Source organism: Stylophora pistillata, chromosome 1 (genome assembly GCF_964205215.1).
Source record: "Stylophora pistillata chromosome 1, jaStyPist1.2, whole genome shotgun sequence".
Taxonomy (NCBI): domain Eukaryota; kingdom Metazoa; phylum Cnidaria; class Anthozoa; order Scleractinia; family Pocilloporidae; genus Stylophora; species Stylophora pistillata.
In genome coordinates this window covers 38,353,940-38,373,707 of record NC_142519.1, presented here as the reverse complement: position 1 = coordinate 38,373,707, position 19,768 = coordinate 38,353,940, and the positions used below count along the sequence as shown (strand labels likewise).

General features: G+C 38.6%; 1 protein-coding gene, 1 long non-coding RNA gene and 1 pseudogene across 3 annotated transcripts in view; all 3 read right to left on the bottom strand.

The window, feature by feature from the left end:
• Positions 1-19,768, bottom strand: part of LOC148742395 (uncharacterized) — a 280,537-nt gene that overhangs the window by 197,987 nt on the left and 62,782 nt on the right. The gene's annotated exons all lie outside the window — the stretch shown is intronic.
• The window catches only part of LOC111328254 (uncharacterized), a 156,166-nt gene that overhangs the window by 97,648 nt on the left and 38,750 nt on the right, over positions 1-19,768 (bottom strand). The window contains exon 10 of the mRNA XM_088737377.1: positions 17,853-17,936. Coding sequence (XP_088593503.1) covers positions 17,853-17,936 — 84 coding nt within the window. The remainder of the gene's footprint in view (positions 1-17,852; positions 17,937-19,768) is intronic.
• LOC148742397 (uncharacterized) lies at positions 637-1,287 on the bottom strand (annotated as a pseudogene).

The window sequence follows — 19,768 nt, the reverse complement described above, 5'->3', positions numbered from 1 at the left end:
TTTCTAATAGCTTGCTTGCGAACAGATCTTGGATGAAATGTTTGCAAGTGTTCTTATATTCAGTATAAATATAACTTTTGCAACATTTGTGTTTGGATGGCTGATCAATAAATATTTATGTTTTAATTAATATTTAATCTAATATTTTACAACAGTAAAGTAAGGAAACATTTTCAAAATAAGAAAAATTCCCAAATCTTCTTCTCATTTTAATACTGTAAAAATGTTTTATTCAAAGGATTGCAGTCTAAAAAATAGTTTTTTCAGTGATTGATAAATAATAACTCCACTCAATGTTTATGTTTGCAAGTGAATGATTAATAACTATACCCATACATTACAATGGTGAAAATTTCTATTCAATGTTTTGTGATTATGGTAATTATGAAGTCTAAGAGTTCACATTAAACCTGTGAAACAAACATGGTTTCTAGACATATAACAACATTGTTTTTCACAGCTGTTCAGTCTGAACACTCATTATCACAATGATCAATGTATACTTAGTAGATAGGTTTTTTTAACTATTATTTATATTTCCAATCCTTTGATATATACTGTATCTGAGTTTCTTTGGCATAAAATATGAACAGAGTGGTATACATAAAATACTTAGTATAGTGTAAGCAGAGAAAATCAATAGTCTTACCTCTAAGCAGCATCCACAAAGTATACCATGGCTTAAGTGTTCAAAAGGTATTGCGATGAAGCATTAAGTGTTTTTATGTGTTATCGGTGTGACCTGGCTCAAGAAGTGGTGGTAGATAGTTTGTCAAGTAACTGCAAACTGTACAAATCTGCTCTGCAACATGGGCAACATTGATTGGCAGGACTCCATCAAGTATCCGGTATTTCTTTATTCTACCGATTGCTCTTTCGACATGATTTCTGACGGAAGAAATCTTGGCTGTTTCCTCAACTTCTTTTGCAGTCAACTGCTGCCTTGTGCCTTTGAAGGGGGGAAAATTCAGATCCACGCCTGGTGGTAAAATATCCTTTATAGGAAATCCTCTATCAGCCATTAGAATGTCTCTAGCATCAACGAAATCAAGAATCCCAGATTGCTGAGAGATGACTTTATCAGAGACTCTTCCTCCCCACATGTTTGAAAATAAAGATAACTTGGCCATTGGGAGACACACCTACAAGCACTTTGAAAGTGTTATGGCGCTTATAGCTCGACCACGTTTCTGAATCAGATTTCATTGAAGATAGCACTTCAATAAACACTTCTGTGCAATCAATAATGACTCTAGTGCTTGGAGAGCGAGAAAACTCTAATGGCATGTTCCACAACACATGGGATTGTGAACGAAGGAAAAAATCAGTATTAGTTCCAGACACAGAAAGCTACTCCAGGTAGTAAGATTTTTTGAAAAGTGTCCAATAGATATGTCAAATCTGTCGGACAGGTCTTTGACGAATAGACCAACCTTGAGACGAACTAGTACCATAAAATATTCCTGTAAGCCAGTAAGGTTTCTTTTTGGTCCAGGTTTGGATTGAGGATTTTCCTGATAGCTACGACTATCAGGAACAGTCTTTCATGTCCAGCATTGTCATTTACTCACTTTCGGATCAAGGTATTCATACACAGCCATTAAAGCTTTGTAGTCTGGGTAGCCTGTATATAGCTGTATGGCACTGTCGTCGTCTTTAAAGTTCTCCAACCTGAATTTCTTTCTTTCATTTTCATCAAACTGTTTTTTTAGGCATCCCACTTCTTGCTTTAGAGTGTTAATCTGAAGAGATTGTTGTTCAATCCTCTCAAGTATTTCTATATAATCTTGCTGCTAGCCAAATGTAACCTTGGTACTAAAAGAAAATGAATACGAGTGCTCTTCCCAGTCATCTATGCATGATTCAATGTCCGTTTGAGCTCCTTTCACCATTACTTTGTGATTCTTCTGGACGAATGTCAGACAACTCGTCCCCTGGACAATTAGCCCCCATTCTTAGTTAATGTAAAGGAGAAGTTACGTTCATCTTTAGGTCATTGACTTTTATGAGTTTGTGGCTCCTAAAGAAAGGTTTTTTTGTGAATGGTTATCTTTATCAAAATTTACTTAGTTTAATTTACATGGGTTGCACGAGGTGAGGACAAGCCTCCAGAAGTTCATTTGAGTTCCTTTGGTCGTCTTCATATTGAGTCAAGAGGTCGAAGAGTCTTCTCTGCATTGTTCGGATAGGTTGACCGCTGTTGTCTCTCCAGCTTTTGTCTGAAACCAGACGGATCTGCATGTTGACCAATGTAGCTTCCTGGTGAAGTACCTGGATCAGGATGTACAGGGGAAGCTGTGACCAGTTATTGCTGAATAAGCTAATACGAGTATCCACAATTGAAAAATCTCTTTTATACACATCCCATGGATCAAGAATTTGACTTCGAACGAAACACGCCATTTGATTGGAGGAATCGTTAATTTAGAAAATAATGAGCACTGAACTGGGATGAATGAAATGTCTCACGTCAAATTTACATAAGTTCGCACGTTTCGCGTGGGTAATTGGTAAAAGTTCGCGCATTTTGCGTGGCTTTGAAATAAACAACAAGGAATAAAATTTCGCACCTTGCGCATGGGTTTGAAATAAGCAAACAAGAATGAGTAAACGTTCGCACATTGCGCATGGGTTTTCAGTAAACAAATAAATAATAATTAGTAAAAGTTCGCAGAATGCGCGTGGCGAGTTTGAAATAAACAAACCTCCATTGACACTAACAAGTAGTCGCTAATAAGTTAAAGTTTCGAAGTTTCGTTCCTGGTTTCATTCCTTTCCCATTTAAGTTCTCGAAATAAACATGACGAAGAAACATTCGCAGAATATGTAAAGAGAAGGAACATAGTTCACTTATGTAAAATATACTTTATAATTCGACACGCACGGCGGAGAAACGTTCGTAAGAAGCAAATCACAAGACCCTTGTTTATTTCAAAATACATGAAAGGGAAACGTTCGTAAAGTAAACAGCAAGAGCATGGTTTATTTCAAGGATGGTGGTTTGGGGGCTAATAGTCCAAAGACTGGGGGCTAATCGTTTGGGGCTAATTTTCCAGGGGTCGAGTTTTCCGGATACCTTCTGGAATTTCTGGACTTGCTCCTAGTGTAATGTTTATAGACGACGAATTACTTGAGCGTGATAGCCACACATCGTCAAGACTTTCTAGTTCCATTTGCTCTTCATCTGCATTACTCAAAGAAATACTCGCCTTCTGGCCTCTGACGAACTAACATGTGTCGTTTCGGCTTTGGATCAGAAGTAGTCTTCCATGGGAAGATCAAAGGCTCGGTGCCATTTTTGAGGCGAGATCTTGTGCCGCCGGGAGGCTTGTACATGTCTTGACGTCTGAAATGTTCTTCGCAAATCACTGTAAAGCTATGAACATAAAAACCATCTCTTCCATGCTTTCTTTTTATCAAGTTACACCATTGATCTCGTTGTGGATTCCTTTACGGGAACTTCAACATGCTAAGTCCGGTTAAAGCGCCATCTTTCTGAGAGGATTGTGGATTTGAGCACCCAAAACAAGCACAATCTCGGTCGAAACCGGAACTTTTTCTATTTCTTCATTGCGCCATAGCTTTCTTAGACTTATTCCAGCGCAGAGCGAAGTTTTTCAAGCTGCTTTTTTAACTTAAAAGATCAATATTATACACGATATACGAATTTTCTCACTTTTCTTCTCTTTCTACGTAAACATTACGATGTGTTAGCCTCGTTTCCAGTCCGCCCGCAAGCATTTTTCAGCGGTCCTCCAAATGAAAACTAAGAACTCGAAAAGGGAGTATTGTAATGTTTTCTTCGCCTAGCATATGAGAGAATCGCCCACACTGGGTGTATATTATCCCCTCAGCGGAAAGCCGGCGACGAGTGTCTCTGGGATACTATCTTATTTTTTAAGATTATGGGATACTATCTAATTTTTTAAACTGTGGGATACAGTACTATCTTACTTTTTAAATTAACTCAGCCCTTAGCTAGTCTCCAAAGCCAAAATAGTCGTGATTGACAAATTCCAGGAATCAGCAAGACTCTTTATTTGCAGGATTTCTGATTTAAGCAAACAAGAGACTCCATCTAATATTTCGGTAAGGAAGGGTATCAATCACCTACAATTTAAAAACCAGGCATCAGTGTATCATGAAGGACAATGGAGTTGTGGCGGTTTAGATCTCCACTGATGAAATCGCTTCTGTCCGAATGTGTTGCTGAATAAATGACTATCGCTAGAAATGTAATTTAATGGCATACCCTGATCGTTCAAACCCGGTGTAACATTGTAGTGGATGTCACTCTCAGGTTATATTTGTACGGCACCCGAACTAAATTATTTCTGAGATGGCGATTAAGATGGGAAGGGAATTAACTGGACTGAAATAACTAGAGATTATTCAAATACCACTGAACTGAATTGACCTTTTCTTTCCTTGTAGCGGTGCAACTGAGTGTGTCCACCAGGTTTGCTGAGTTCAAGTGATGTTTTCCAGTGGCGGATCCAATGGTTTTATAATCGATTTGAATTTGACTTCCAATCAAGGACACTCTTTATTCAACTGCGCTCGCGGCACACACAATGTTCACATTTCCCAAATTAAGCTCTAAATGAAGAAAGGTTTCTGACGCGAAACATCAAAAACGCAGCTCACCGGTAACTTTCAAATGATCAGTTTGAAGGTTTTTCTAGATCTTACCATTTTTACTGCTCGATATAAACAGTCCTATATCTCGCGGAATCTTTGGATCTAAAGACTGAAAAGTCAGCCTCCAGGCTTCTTATTATACTCACTTTTCAAAATGCCATTCTCAGTATTACAATACTCGCCTAAACGCATAATCAGAAAATGTTAAATGGCTTATTTCACTGACAACTGTGGTTAGGAAACATTCTATCTTTTCCGTCTTTAGAATGTTTCCTTCGTCTAGCAAATGGAACAATCGCCCACACTAGGTGTATATCATCTCCTAAGTAAGTCAACTGACACAATTCTTTGACAAAGTAAATGAATCAAAGAAACCTTACACTCCTTTACTTTTTAAATTTTCTAAGCCGTTACTAGTCCTCAAACCCGAAACAGTCAAGACAGGCTAAATCTGAGAGTCAGCTAGATTTGTTCGCCGGACAGTTGATGTCGGGTAGCCTCCGGAAAAAGCGTGCCAGTCGTGCTTCTATAAAAGAAATCATGAAAAACTACCTATCACGGTAAAGCTAGCGCTTATAGCGTATAGATTGCGAAAATAATAAAAGCTTTGATTGGTTTTGTTTCGGTAGGCACGTGCAAGCCGTTAAAGACAAAACTGATGGTGTTTGTTTAACTGAATTACCAGTCTTTGCGTTACCGCGGACAACCAATCAAGTTGGACTGTATCATTCAGCAGACGAAAGGCTAGAAAAGGATGTGAGGCTTTTCCGATATTCCTATTGGTTCGCGAGAGAATCTATATTGAGGTTGGACAAAAGAAAATAATCAGTCGGTTCAGTTAAAGCCTCACACATTTTTGTGCGTTAGCTAGTATCCAATGAATGGTCTGACCAAGTTTCATCAAAATCCAACAAAACTACACACCCTTGCAATTCGTAACTCGCGTGAAAACAGACATCAAAGTTTCGGCCTTCAAAGAGATTGAGTTAGGTTTTTGTCGAGGGTCAAGGGTAGTGGGTAAAATGTCAAGGGTTCAAAAAAAGTTAGTGGTATCTATCATTCATTCATTTACTTAATTATTTTTATTATTTTACTTGTATCCTGTGGTCAGAAATGTCCGCAAGTTAACTCGGGTGTTTCCTCCTTTTATCACTTTCTCGCACTCTTACGCGTGTTTCAGTGCGTTGTAAAGTTCGTGGGGGAAGGACTTTTGACTGCGTTCTCCTTCCTAAGTAATCTCTGTTTCGATTTGTTGGATGTGTTTTGAAACATGCAATGCCAGATATGGAAAACAAACTCGAGCATTAAGGGCTTAAAGTGACATTCAATCCATCTGAGGACGGGGATTGCTTGTATTCCTCGGCTGCACAGGCTCTAGGCATTGAAAGTCAGAGCCTGAAGAACGTGATGTTCGAGTACCTAAAGAACGAAAGTGCAAAAGCGAGACACTGATATCAAATGTTTTCGTTAAAGCTCGATTGTCGCTCTTATTTTGAAGCCTTATTTTCTCTGAGCAATACTTCTGCCGTCGAAATTTATCGCCAAAACATTTCTTGTCCACTGAAACGGCCGCCAGAAATAACTCATGGTTCGTTTTGCGTGATCTGGGTGCGGATGTCGACAAATTTATAAAGGTCTCCGCGCTCCAGGAAAAATAAGTAATAATCAATAATAAATCGAGACCCCCGGACAAAAGTCCGGGAAAAACCGTCAACCATCTGCTGGAGACTTTCTAAATCATAACACCTTTCACTATTCGGTACCAACTACCCTAAAATGACAATGGTGACCATATTATTTTATATGCCTTTTTTCATCCTATATAATTTAATTCATTTATCTTATTTTTTTTGTTTTTGCAATGCGCACTCGGCCGTTTAGTCGGTAAGGGTCTTTCAGTGGTCCAAAGTCCTTTTCAAGAGAAAAGAAAATCCGTTTGTTTTCCTACACCATTTATTCTCTTTGGCAATATGTCACCTTTTGTTCCAGCCCGTACACATGATTCTACTTGATTCATTTTTGTTATCCCTTTCCGATCAAGGGGTCGATAATGAGAGTCATGAGAGTAGTGTCCTTTAAGTATTTCTTTGAGTATTTAGAATGACTTGGGCGTCATGCTGTCACAACATTTTTTTCTTTTCATTTTTCTCCACCAAGTCTAGGTTTTTCAAACGTCTGAACGATATTCCCGACAGATTTTCACCCTGCCGAACAACCAGCCAAAGCATTTTAGAAAAACTCCCACTATCTATTTAGATTTGAAATGCTTGATTTGTTTTTACCTAAATCTCCTTGCGAAATCAAAAAACGCAGTTGTTTGTTCTGATGTTCCATGTTCCCTGACATTCCAGAGCTCATTACTTTAAAGAATCTGGAATTAGTTCCAGATTCTTTAATGTAACTTTTTGAGGCAAGGATGGTAATATTCCAAGAGAGAATATTTCATTTAAAGCTGGATTGATTTTTCCGAAGTTAGGGGAAAACAGTCAAATTTGAATAAAGCTATATCGCGGAAGCGAAAAAGGCTGGAGATTGTTTTTTTTTTTTTCTAAAAGAAGAAGCTAAAAGGGGGGCAACGCCATTAGAGAACTAACCGTAACGTTGCGCCACGTTGGTTGCTATAGAAATAAGAGACCCAACATCATGTTGGGAACGAGGTGATTCCATCACTAACAGAGTCGGCTTTTTCGAAGAAAACCTACCAGTTGTGTAGTGCAAACCCCTTTATTGGATAGAAGTATATCGGATGAGTTTAGCAAACACTGCATGAAATGCCAAATATAAGGAAGTGTAATGAAGCATTATACATTGTGTATACGCCGGGAACGATATACTGATGTATAATGATTTTGTTGAAAAAGGATTGTATACTGTTCGGTATATTTCTCTTTCTTATCCATGTGTGTACTGAAAATTATACTTTCCTTACACATAGTGTAAGGTGAATTATACAAGTAATTTAACATACTTAGATAAAAGCTCTTAACTGGACATATTTAGTATATGTACACTGTAAAATGAGAAGAGCCAAATGATCCCAAAAGCCAAATTGGTCCTAATTTATCGAGGGGCCAATTTGGCCAATTAAGGTTCGTTTTCGACTATTTGAGCCAAAACGGGTGAGATAAGTACCATTTCGACCCTTCCAAAATCTGAATTGGCCCCTATGAATTCTACTTTGCGGGAGCTTTTTTTCTATTTGGCCCTTCAAAGAGCCAAGTAGGATTTACCAATTTGGCCCCAGAAAGGTGCAATAATTGTACACACAGTGAACAGTGTTATTACTTTTTGCTCAGCTTTATGCTGTGAACGTTTAAACGATTAAAAGTTTGTTATAAAAGCGATTCCCCTCCAAAATTCGTCCCTCTTTAGCTAGCTAGTGCGTCTCAGCAGCTTCTTCTTCGTATCTCATTAGCCGAACGAACCTAGCTATAGCTAGACTTTGCGCGTCGGACTCAATAATGAACTACAGTAGTGAGGAGTGTGTTTCTTTCCTCCAGTCGCGTGGATTTTCTCAAGAGACTTTACAGAGGATAGGTAAGCTAAATAAATTTGCTTAACAACACATTTGATTGCAACTTTATCTACACAAACTTGACTCCTCCACTAATCTTTGTTCGTATCTCATCTTGCAGAAAAGGACGGTTTCGATGGTGAAGATCTCCTTGGCACTGTGAACCTAGACGGATGGGCGATTTCTTCGTCGGTAAGATAATTAATTTTCCCGCCTAAGAATTTGACACATGCGTGGGTCCCCTGAGTCTCAGCGGCTTCACAAGTAAGGTCATGTGTTCTCATTTTGTCGCCAAGAGACAGAGACGGTTACAATTCGAATACTGCATTTGCACAAGATGAACTTGATTTCTTTTAAGACTCTGCTTTTAGGACTCCTCACTCCGAATTCTTAAACTTTTCCTTGAAGAAATTAATTGATATTTTTATGTCCATGTCTTAGTTTGTCTCCACTTAAACTGAATTCTTTGCTCTTTCTATTTTAGTGTGCAGAATCAAATTCTACGAGCAATTCGTTTTGCTTGTCGATTAACGATTCACAAAACAGTAGCGACGATGAAAATTGAAAACTAACATCGACACCTAATAAAAAGGGAAAATCGCCCAAGGATCTTGGAAGTGTTTTTTCTGCCAGAAAGCCTCAAAATCGTTCAAAGTTCGGCGGTTAATTCGGCTCGCTCTCCCTTGTGAAGAAATGCGACATGGCAGGCAGCTTAGGCCTCCAGATCATACACCACCTCGTATTCGAGACAAAAATGTTTTACCCTCTAGGTCTTATTTTCCCACCGAGATTCAACTGGCCACAGAAGGATTATCTAACTGTTAAGGAGACTCGCTTTTGAATCATTCTATTCAACGGTTTACGAGAAAATGGAACACAAAGTCCTAGATTTGGAGCTCCTCTAGGGATCCGGACATGAGGGTAGTCTCCCTCGCAGCCGTTTTTTTTTTGGATGTCACGCAACGCTCCCCCAAAAGAACGGCTACTGACAACCGAACTACATTCCTTTCTCCGAGTTGGCCAATCACAGCTCGGTTTCCATTTTCAGGAACCTTTTCGCGCCAGACTCACATTTTGAGACTCGTCCAATCAGATATCGTTTTCTATCGCGATCCTCATGTGGAAAACACAAGACAAATGGCGGTGCTTGAAGGAGCTTTTCGCAAAGCGTCGTCAAAGTTCAAAATTTTCGAGCTTAATGCTCACCAGAAGCTTGCAATTAGAAAATTTTTAGTCGAGTAAGAAGATGTTTTTGTTAAGCTGCCTACAGGATCCGGGAAATCGTTAATATATCAGGCACTCCCGCTCGTGTTTGGCCATGTTACCGATGAAAGTGGTCATATTATTGTTGTTGTTGCGTTGTACCAACGTACGGAAACACTCGATAATTCGGGCCGATTTCCTGTACCGGTGATAAGAAGCCACGAACAGAACTAATCGGGTTCACTCTAACTAGCAGCGGACTGGCAAATGAAGAAGTACAAGTAGTGTAGGAGACGTTGGCCGACCTAAATTGCAGTGTTCTCGAAGCCCTCGCCCGGTTTGTTGACGGCAAGCACGCGCTTTTTTTCTCCTGATCTCCATCTGTAGGTCGAAGCAAGCGTTTAGCCCTTGGCCTCGATTGAAAGGCGTCTTGTATTTCGTTTTGATTATTGATGTAATTTACTGTTCCTTATATATTCTGACTTTTATAATCTGTAGTAACCTCTTGAAGTAGTGCGAATAAAGAGTTTCAGTTCAGTTTTTAGCCTCTTCTACTTTTGCAGTTGCTCGCTGAAACTTTAATAACCGCTCAAACAATCTATCTTTACCAGGGCACAACGATGAACATGTGAAACATTTTGAGCTCTCATTGACAAATTTCTTCAGTGTTTCTCCCGACATGATAGCTAGATCATCTGCCACATCCGCATTTTCGCGTGAAACCTTACGTCATTCAGATTTTCTGGTATGTGATTGGTCTGTTCAATAGACCGCGAAAAAACCGCAAGGACAATGAGAAAGGAATGTAGTTCGGTTGTCAGCAGCCGTCTATTTGGGAGAGCGTTGCACGACATCCAAAAAACGGCTGCGAGGGAGACTAGACATGAGGGGTACTCAAAGAAATTCCAAACATGCGTTTCGGTATCAAGTTTCGGACCCAGCCACCCTACCCGAGGTACAAAAAATTGAAAAATGTGAAAAATTGTATTCCCTGCTGGGACCCCAAGGGCGCTACTTTGTACTTCCGGCGGATGTCGACAGCCAAAATCGACCAATAAGTATAAAGCGCTAAGAAAACGTGTCTGCGATTTGCCATAATTCAATTTCAGTGAAAAGTTACAGAACATTTTTGAAATAAGATTAAAAAAATTTGGAGTGATCATACAAAAATTGCTCTTGGAAAAAAAGTACTTAGAAATAAAAAATTCGGAGAAAATTTTCGTTGTTTATATGTAAAACTAGCTACTCTCAAAATTTGAGAGCAATCGAACAAATTTCCTTTGACTTGTAGCTCTTAAAGGTGATTCGGGCGCTCGCATGTAGAAGTCGTAAAAAACTGGGAACTTCATCTTTTTCAAAGTTTTTGGTATAGTCTGATAGCCAGTCCTATAAGCTTTAATTTGATATGGAGTTTAGACATCTACAGTTTAAACCGGACGCGCTACATCGCTTGCACGCGAGACACCAACTGAAGGTGAACGGTAACCTTAAAAGGTCTTCAATTTTTGTTCTCTTCATGCAATTAATATAGAGGGCAAAGCAGATGAGCTAAAGTCGAGCTAAACGGCCCTAAACCAGCAATGAAAACTCAAAGACTGCAAAGGAACGGTTGAACCCCACTGCGACCAGTCTTGCGACTGTGCAGTTCAAAGTGTGCTACCCAAGTGGATTTATTGTCAGATTTTAAATAGAATTTTAATATTACGAGTGTGGTGGTTGGCAAAATCGACTTCGAGCCCCAATGTTTTCAACACTAACGCCGATAACAGATTTCGGCAACTGAGCAATTTAATTCGTATTACGCAGCGGCGCACTGCACTTCTCAGAGGGAGGCGGTTACAGACGGAATCCCTCATTTATCGCTATGAAACGTTACGAGGAATAAGATTTAGGCTATCAACGTCATATTCGGTTATGAAATAAAAGAATTAAAATATTTTTATTCAAAGTTAAGTTGGACATCTATATGGGTGGGAAAAACAACACTGGTTGACTGTGATAAAATCTGAAACTTGCACTTCTTAACCCTACATTTTTCTCACTTTAGCAAAGTTGAAGTAGGAAAACTCTTGGTCGAATATGAGCCTTTTTGTTTCAGTACAATGTACACCAAGAACTCTGTAGTAACTTTTCGCTTTTTAGCTTTTATTCCTCCCTTCAGTTTAATCAAATTGCTTCTTAAATGGCCATAAGTTTTTGCTATTTTTCTTCAAGTCAATAGTCCTTTTTACAGTTGTGGGCTTGGTGGCCAAGCCTTTGAACAGTAGTGAGGCTAAGGGTGACCCTGTTGTGATAGAGACCTGTATCTAGTTAGCATGATAACAAAGAAACTTTCTTTTGAAAAGCAGCAACATCTCTATCATAACAAGGTCACCCTTAGCCTCACTCCTGTTCAAAGGTTTGGCCACCAAGCCCACAACTGTACAAAGGACTATTGAGATACAGTTCTTATCAAAATAGTGACATTTAAAAAGATAGGGCATCGTACTCGTTTAACAGAAAATTACGATTTACATCATTAGCGAGCCTTCTGCAAAATAATAGTCTCCATTTTATTTAATTTTGCGCGCTACTCTTGCGTGAAAAATCATGCGGAAAAAAGATCTAAAATGTACATGTAATACAAGGGAATCACCTTGAGGATTAAAGGTGATTCCCGAGCTTTAAACGAGTTTAGCGTTTCACTTGTTTGATAAAACGCAAGAACGTTTAAAATCTCCGTCATCTGATGTGTCTTGCATCACTGAGAATATTCGCTAAAGTAAACTGCAACCATCAGGCAATTTTTTGCGTCATCCTCACTATTCTTCAAGTGCGCGTGAATTACATTAGATTCCTCCGCTGACTTATTTCTAGAAACATCTTCTCTCTTGTCTCCTTTTTTCTTTATATAAACGTTTCTTTTATTTTGTTTTCGTGTTCTGGTAAGAGGTGATCTGAATTTGTCGGTCTAAATTGTTAGTAGTTCTCAATTTCGCCACTGTGATTGGTTTCCTCACCGTTCAACGAAAGATAGTTGCATTTACAAAAAAAGGCAGTAAACCGAATTTTAGAGGTGTTTAAGGGAAAAATAAGGTGACAAGCCTGTTGTAGTACGTTACTTTGTAATTATTCATTTTTATAAATGATCTGAGTTGGCAATTGTTTTGTTTAAGTCTTGTGCCTGTTTGAAATAATTTATGGAGAATGTAATGTAAATTTCAAGTCATTTTATTTATATATGATCACTGTATTTAAGCTTATACATTATGTTCTTTTCAAGAACAATAAAGGAACAGTGCTACTTACAGAAAGAACACAACAAATTCAAGGTCTTTAAAAGCTCCCTCTGCTATTTCTTCCAATTGATTGCCGAAGAGATTCCTATAACCATCAAATCATGAAAAAAAAAGCGTTAGCCTCGAGCTGTTTGGTAATACCAGACGGAATTTTATTTTTACTCACCGTTCCACTTTCAACGCCACTTTGCCATATTAACAAAGTGAAGCTCGAATATATGCGATGGTAATTCCTTGCAGACCAGGGGATATTACGGACAGAAAACGGAGCAACAAAATGGCGGAGCTGAACGATCCAAAATTTGATTTTCTTTTTTCAATTTTTTAGGCTTCCCCTTTTTAATCCTTTAACTCCCTTTGATGATCAGGACAGAATTTCTCCTTAGAATATCAATACAGTAACAAGCAGACAAGTGCTGAGAATAAAGAAAATATTAATTAGGGCTGATGGAATAACAAATCCTCCAAACTGACATCGTAAGAATTATAGAGAAGACAGTCAGGAGAATAACTAATGAGATGTTGGGAATGAAAGTGTTACCAAAGGGACTTTTTAACTGCATTAGCATTATTAATTGGTCATGAATAACACTTTACTGATGTCACTTGTGTTGTTTTCGTCTTTTGTGCACGCTGTACGCGATCAGACTTTCTTGTTCTGACTCCGAAAAAGGAAAGGTTTTTTATTACAGAATCTTAATTTTTTCTGTGCGAGTTTTCCCGCGCGCGTTAGTCTATCGCATCCTATTTAAGTTGAAATAAAGTTATCGAAATTTTCCAAACTTAGTCGGTGGTCATATCATAAATTGCTCATTGACCGAATTAGGTCGAGCTGGACGGGAAAATACTTGGCCCTCGTTCACGACGCACCGACCTCTCCGCGCTCGGTCCGTACGTCATGACCCCGAGCCGAATATTCTCCTGTCAGGCCCTTCCACTAAGTCAATAAGCAAATATTATTTTCTTTGCTTAGTTTTGAAAACCAACATTGATTAGTATTTTATTTCTCGTGTGAGGCTACTCTAGGATGTTATGCATTCTCACTGTAACGCTAAAAGACCTTGCGCTTCTCTATTTGATAACTAAGTAATTAAAACTGTCAGCATCCTGAATATGAGGATTATTTTGGTATTATCAGATTATGAGAGAACTTCCTCCAAACAATAGTCTCGAACCTCTTTTGAGAGTCAGCTGAATAAGCGAGCTCGTTAGGGTGTGTCCAGAGTTTGTAATGGTATAAGTATAAACGATGGTTGGGTGGATCGCCTCAGGACAAAATTATTAACCCTGACGACCATAAATGACTGACAGAGCCTTCCACACTGTTCATTCAGTCATGAACGGAGCCGAATGAAAAATTCAATAAGATATTGAGGATGTAACTTTCAACACCACTAACTAAAGTTGGTTTATATACCACATCAGAGAATAATGCTTTTCTTGCGCGAAAATTGGCTAGCGGTTTGGAAGTGAATAGCAAGTATTATTCACCTCCACTTTTGTGAATAATTGTCGATCATCAAGCTTATGATCATTCTTTTTTCCTCGCAAACCTTTTCGGGTTCCACAAGGTTTCACAAGTAAATTACATGTGACGGAGCCGAGAGAAGAATGCTGATGACAAAAATGAGTAGGTTCCTTTAATAGCAATTCGACCCCTCTTTTTCCAGCTTCGCGGCCTACTCTTCAAATATTCAGAGTAATCTGCAAATAATCAGGTTCATCATCCTCACCAAGTCCTTCTTCTGAAAAACTGGTTTAAAACATAATAAACTAACACTTAAAACAATGAGCGGAATTATTGTTAATTGTGAGTCTTGTAATCAATTAAATCTGTCATCAAAAGACAACGCCAATTTGCTAAACGAAACACGCACAACCGTCAAGGGACACCATCATCAAAAGCCAACTTTTTTTGTAAAATTATATAAGTTACGATCCCCTTATTGAGTTCACCATGAAGAAAAGTGGTTTAATGACTGTTTATGATTAGTAATACTAGACTTGATCTATGTATTTCAGTTAGCATATTCTACTTTAGATAGTCAGATTAATAAGATACCGTTCCCTCACAGGTAACGATAAATTTCGCTTCCCAAACGCCTTCCTTTGCCTATGTTTCTTGTGCGATTGTAATGAGCCAGGTTTCAGGCAATATTCTGCTTCTAAGCTATGCTGATATTCTGAAATGCTCCAAAAATAGCTTAAAAGGTTATCTTCGATTCGACTTCTTGTGCGCTGTCAAAAAATTTACGAAGCATGCTCGTTGTATTTAAAAAGCTCTGTTATCTCGTGATAGTCCCCTGACGTACTTTTGTGCGCTCCAAAGTGTTCTTGAACTTTTCGGCCTGTAGCGACGAAATTTCAGGTGATGAAGGATTAGTTGTTGCGTCTCAAGCGACGTCCCAAATGCTGACAACAAGGAAAACGCAAATAGCTATCTGACTGAAATAAATTGAACTTTCTTGCTGGTTTAGAGGCTTTGAGACATTCTGCATGTGCATCAAACTAAGTACATTGCCGGAAAGCGGTCATGGTATATTCACGGCCACATTGCATATTCGCCCCCTACCACCTTTGCGAGCTCACCCCCTCAACGTGAAACGATTGTCCCCCCTAACAAAAGACAAGTTTTCCCCCAGATTTTTCGACTCATTTCCCTGCACAGAATGAATTCTTTTCATGTCGAATCTATGATATTTTTGCGACGAACATGAAATTTTCACATGCAAATTAGTAGTCGTGTTAAATGCGCACGACTAATGCATGAGTAATGCAAAGCTGCTACTCTACCCAAGTCTTAATCTAAAGAGTTTGACGCAGTTTTGCGCTTTGTTGAGCAGCAATTTTTAGTTAAGAACAAGTTATCTCGCCCTACTTTTGAACTTCGCGCTAGCCCAAAAACTTCAACAGCTTTACAAACGAGTTTTTACTATTTAGGAGCGAACTGGTAATGGTGGGGGCGACCTCGTTATATGTTAGGTTGATAGACAGAACATGTATTGGGGCGATTTCACCAGTTACCCAGGATAGCATATTGTTTAAACTGTTCCACAGACGCTTTCCTTTCAAATTTTAATTTTGTTTTCGCACAAATCGCACGAATCGCTTCGTGATTTTTGCGATATGAGTTTTCGCGAGCAATTTCATGGGATGACCTTCTTCAGGTAATTAATTTTCTTATAGAAACGTTCAGCTACAAATTTGATAAGCGTGGGCTCTTTTCTCCCTTGACAATAAATTCCATTTTAATATACTCAGACTTAGACTCGCCGAGGCTTTTGAGCAGTTTTATTATCGCAATAAAATTAAGCTTACTATAGAGCAGTACTTAGTTGTTTATCTGTGGTATGTAGGTGATTATATGTAAATAAGTGTTTTTCTTGAAAAGTTCTGCTTTTTAAGAGGCAGTGAGTGCTTGTTTCCAATTGTTTAATTTCCTATCCTTCTCCTGATATCTGAGCACGAACTACTCCAAATTGCTGCAATGGTCCGCATCAACTATGCCACGAATAACAATATCATTTTCACTTTCGCTTCACTGTGGGATTCTTGGTGGAGAAACTTATCAAATGTCTCACTCAAGAAGTTACCTGAAGACCACAGCTGAAGGGAGCAATGACGACCCTACCGGGGTGACGAAGTTTGTTCGTATGTCATTCATATTTTGTGACCAAGCTCCAAGCGCTAAAATGCTTATGCAAGGGCTTGAGTCAACTTTAGGGAACATTCACGTCTCCAACAAGTCGATTGGGGATTGCAAACACACAGTTCTCCGGACTTCTTCACCACTGGTTGGCAAAGTGTGAGTCAACCTGTCAGATGGCTTATCTACAGGACGCATGAGAAATGATAACATCGAAAAACATTCTGTAATGACTTTATCTGCTTACCTGCACTGAAGCTAGGCAAAATTTTTAAACATTCTTTCACGACTTTTAATTCCCACTGTCTTATCGCCGGGTCCTTCGATTTACGACTAGTATGGTGCGGGTGACAAAAGGTTTGTGAAACAAGACAATCGTTCGCGCCTTTTTCCTCGGTGTAAAAGAAAGCGATGATCACTTTGAACCAATTCTCTCCAAAGGAATGTTTGAGCAGGCCGAGTTCAAAATCGGTGATTCCCCACTTCAAAGGTGAAATGACTTTAAAACAACACTTCTCTTGCCATAGTTTTAGCAACAGATTCCGATCATACGCGATCTTTCCTCTTCACTTCTTAAATACAACGAGGCATAATGAAGTGAAACATCGTGGACTGCGAGACTTGTGACGGCGGAACGCTGGTTTCTAACTTTAGGTTTCTTCGTTGTCATACATTAGTAACAAGTACGTTTGGAAAAATTTTGAACTATTTTACCAAGAGGTATCACTAAGCGAAATTACGTCAGGGAGAGTAAACCACTAAGAGAAGTTCAACGATCAAGTTTTCGGTCCCATTGATTTGATACCAAAAAAAGAACGCGTGACAAAAAATACGAGCAGATAACAACTTACTGCTGATTCAGTTGTTTTAATGTTAAACAAAGCTGCAATAGAGACACGTTGTGTCCGTTTGAATGGTTTCCAAAAAGTATTAGGTGAAAACGCTGATCCAAGGATGTTAACGCTTCAACAGAGTCTTGTTGGATTGACATAGGATTTGTATTCTTCCAGGGAATAAACAGACTAATTAAGTCCAGTTGCTGCTCATCAGTGGTATCCAGAACTAAATGACTAATATTTTTCTTGTGCCCGTAAGCCAGTCAGCTCAGATCATCAAGTTTATAGGGCAGAACTCTATTCAATCAAATAAGGCGTGACTATATGTACTTGATTCCGGTTCACTTCCCATCCACGTTCACGGAACGTTTGTCTCAGAAGATGACATATTTCTTTCGATGCTTCTCTTCACGCGGACGATCACACCCATAGACGGGTAAATTTTCATGATTTCCTCACTATTAGGGTGTGCACGATTATAGAAGCAATGGATTTTTTATGGCAGAGAGAAGGGTGGACTCTAATTCTACGTCGTTTGGTGGTTTTCGCCACATATTCCTCGCTGTCATTTCTGTAAGTAACAGCTTATGAGTATAAGAGAAGTTAGTGCGGCATCTATCCACCTTAACTTCCTCTGATGTCATCAAGACACTTACCTGTGTAAGTTGTAGACCTTGATCTACTTTAGTTTTCTTTAAACAAATATTAAATCAAGGTTAAGGAGTCTTACTTACAGAGTCAGATAAGAATTTCGAGAGAAATGAAGGCCGGTAAAAACTCCTGAAGATAAATTATTTAATTGGTTGTTGGAGAAGTCCCTAGAATAAACAATTACCATAAGAAAATGTAAGCTATGATCCGTAAGATAATGTTCTGCAATTGTTTGATTATGCATATTCCTGAGCTGCACTTGTAAAGACAAGAGCACCTAAAACTATTGTCTCCAGGTATGAAGTCACTGCTACATATATAAAATCCATCGTCTGTAGGAATGACGCAAAAGAACGTATAAGAATATGATTTATGCAGCTGTTTCCGGTACATTAGAATCTTAAAGATTCATTCTAATGGCTCATCCAATTCTCAAAATAGTTCTACTTTCGACTCACCATTCAACCACAAAGCATTATAAATTTGTCGGTACACAGGTACGTGAATCGATAAGAAATCGCGCTAATTGTAGCTCAGACGAGCTCACCGTCAGTTTGTAGTGATTCTTTCGTTTTCTCATAAACCTTAATGGCTCTTGTAAACAGTCATCCGCTATTAATTCTCTATCAAACTTATTACAATGCGAAAAAGTCAAAGAGCCAGTTAAGAATGGGGGCCAAAATTGATTTTCAAAACTAAGTAATCATCTAGTTCTAGCGAGTTCGTTTGCTGTATTCCGAAAGAGGTGTTATGTTGCACTTGACAGCACAATTGCCACTTAATCAATAACTTGCGAGGCAATTTACATGAATCAAAATGATTGCAAGATATTCGGTTCGTCCGTTCGAACCTTGTAATGAAACTCAGGCTTTTAGAGTGGAGCTCAGGGGTTATCTTCTGAAAGCTTATGTTTTTATCTTCTTGACCAAAACATGTCAACACCTTATTATAATGAACACACACCACAGGCCACAAAACATCATACGTTAAATTTCATCACAGAAACACTAAACAATCAGCTGTTTTTTCTCAAAACATAGTCGCACTGTATATGTGCACGATCCTTCGCAGTAAAGCACTATTTGAGCAATAGCGAAAATCAGACCTGAAAAAAATTTCAGGCCCGTACGTGATTCCAACCACTGACCTCTGCGATACTAGTGCAGCGCTCTACCAATTGAGCTAACAAGCCAACTGGGAGCAGGCCATCAAATTAATTCGACATAAACCCGTAGATGATAAATCAAACAACAACAAACATATGAAACATATGTATGAACTGCGGTTATGAAACGCAGGTCTGATTTTCACTATTATGAAACGCAGGTCTGATTTTAACTATTGCTCAAATAGTGCTTTACTGCGAAGGATCGTGCACATATGCGTTTCATAACCGCAGTTCATACATATGTTTCATATGTTTGTTGTTGTTTGATAGTCGCACTGCTCGAACGCGCACTAGAATTAGCGTTTAAAAAGTTATCATTGGAATTGATGTATACCTGGGGGATAAGTTCTCTCAGTTTATTTTCTCTTGCCTGAGGCCGAACATTTTTGTTCAATTAGTATTTTCTGAATTTGGTAACATCTGCTAACAATTACAAATCATGGAAGGACGATTTTTGTTTAATTGGCTAGAACGAAGGGAAATTTGAAATTGAGAGAAGTATATGTGAAACAGGTTATTAAACCAACTCTACGTGCTCCCTTTTAACTTCTGTTTGGTCCTTCATTCAAACATCATAAGCTGAAGAATAAAACCCTCTATTTCAATATCTTAAAATTTCAACGCACCAGGGCAGTTTCTAATTTCAGTTACTAATTTCAGTGATTTATTCTTTTCTTTAGAGAAGTTTGTAACATCTGTTTATCTCAGTAGACCTAAAAATTTCAAAACCACGACAGATCATTTTCGCATAATTGGCTAAAGCCTCGGTGAAATCTTAAATTAAATTTGATAAAAGTAAATTAAAAGTAATAAACAGACTGTTAAAGCATC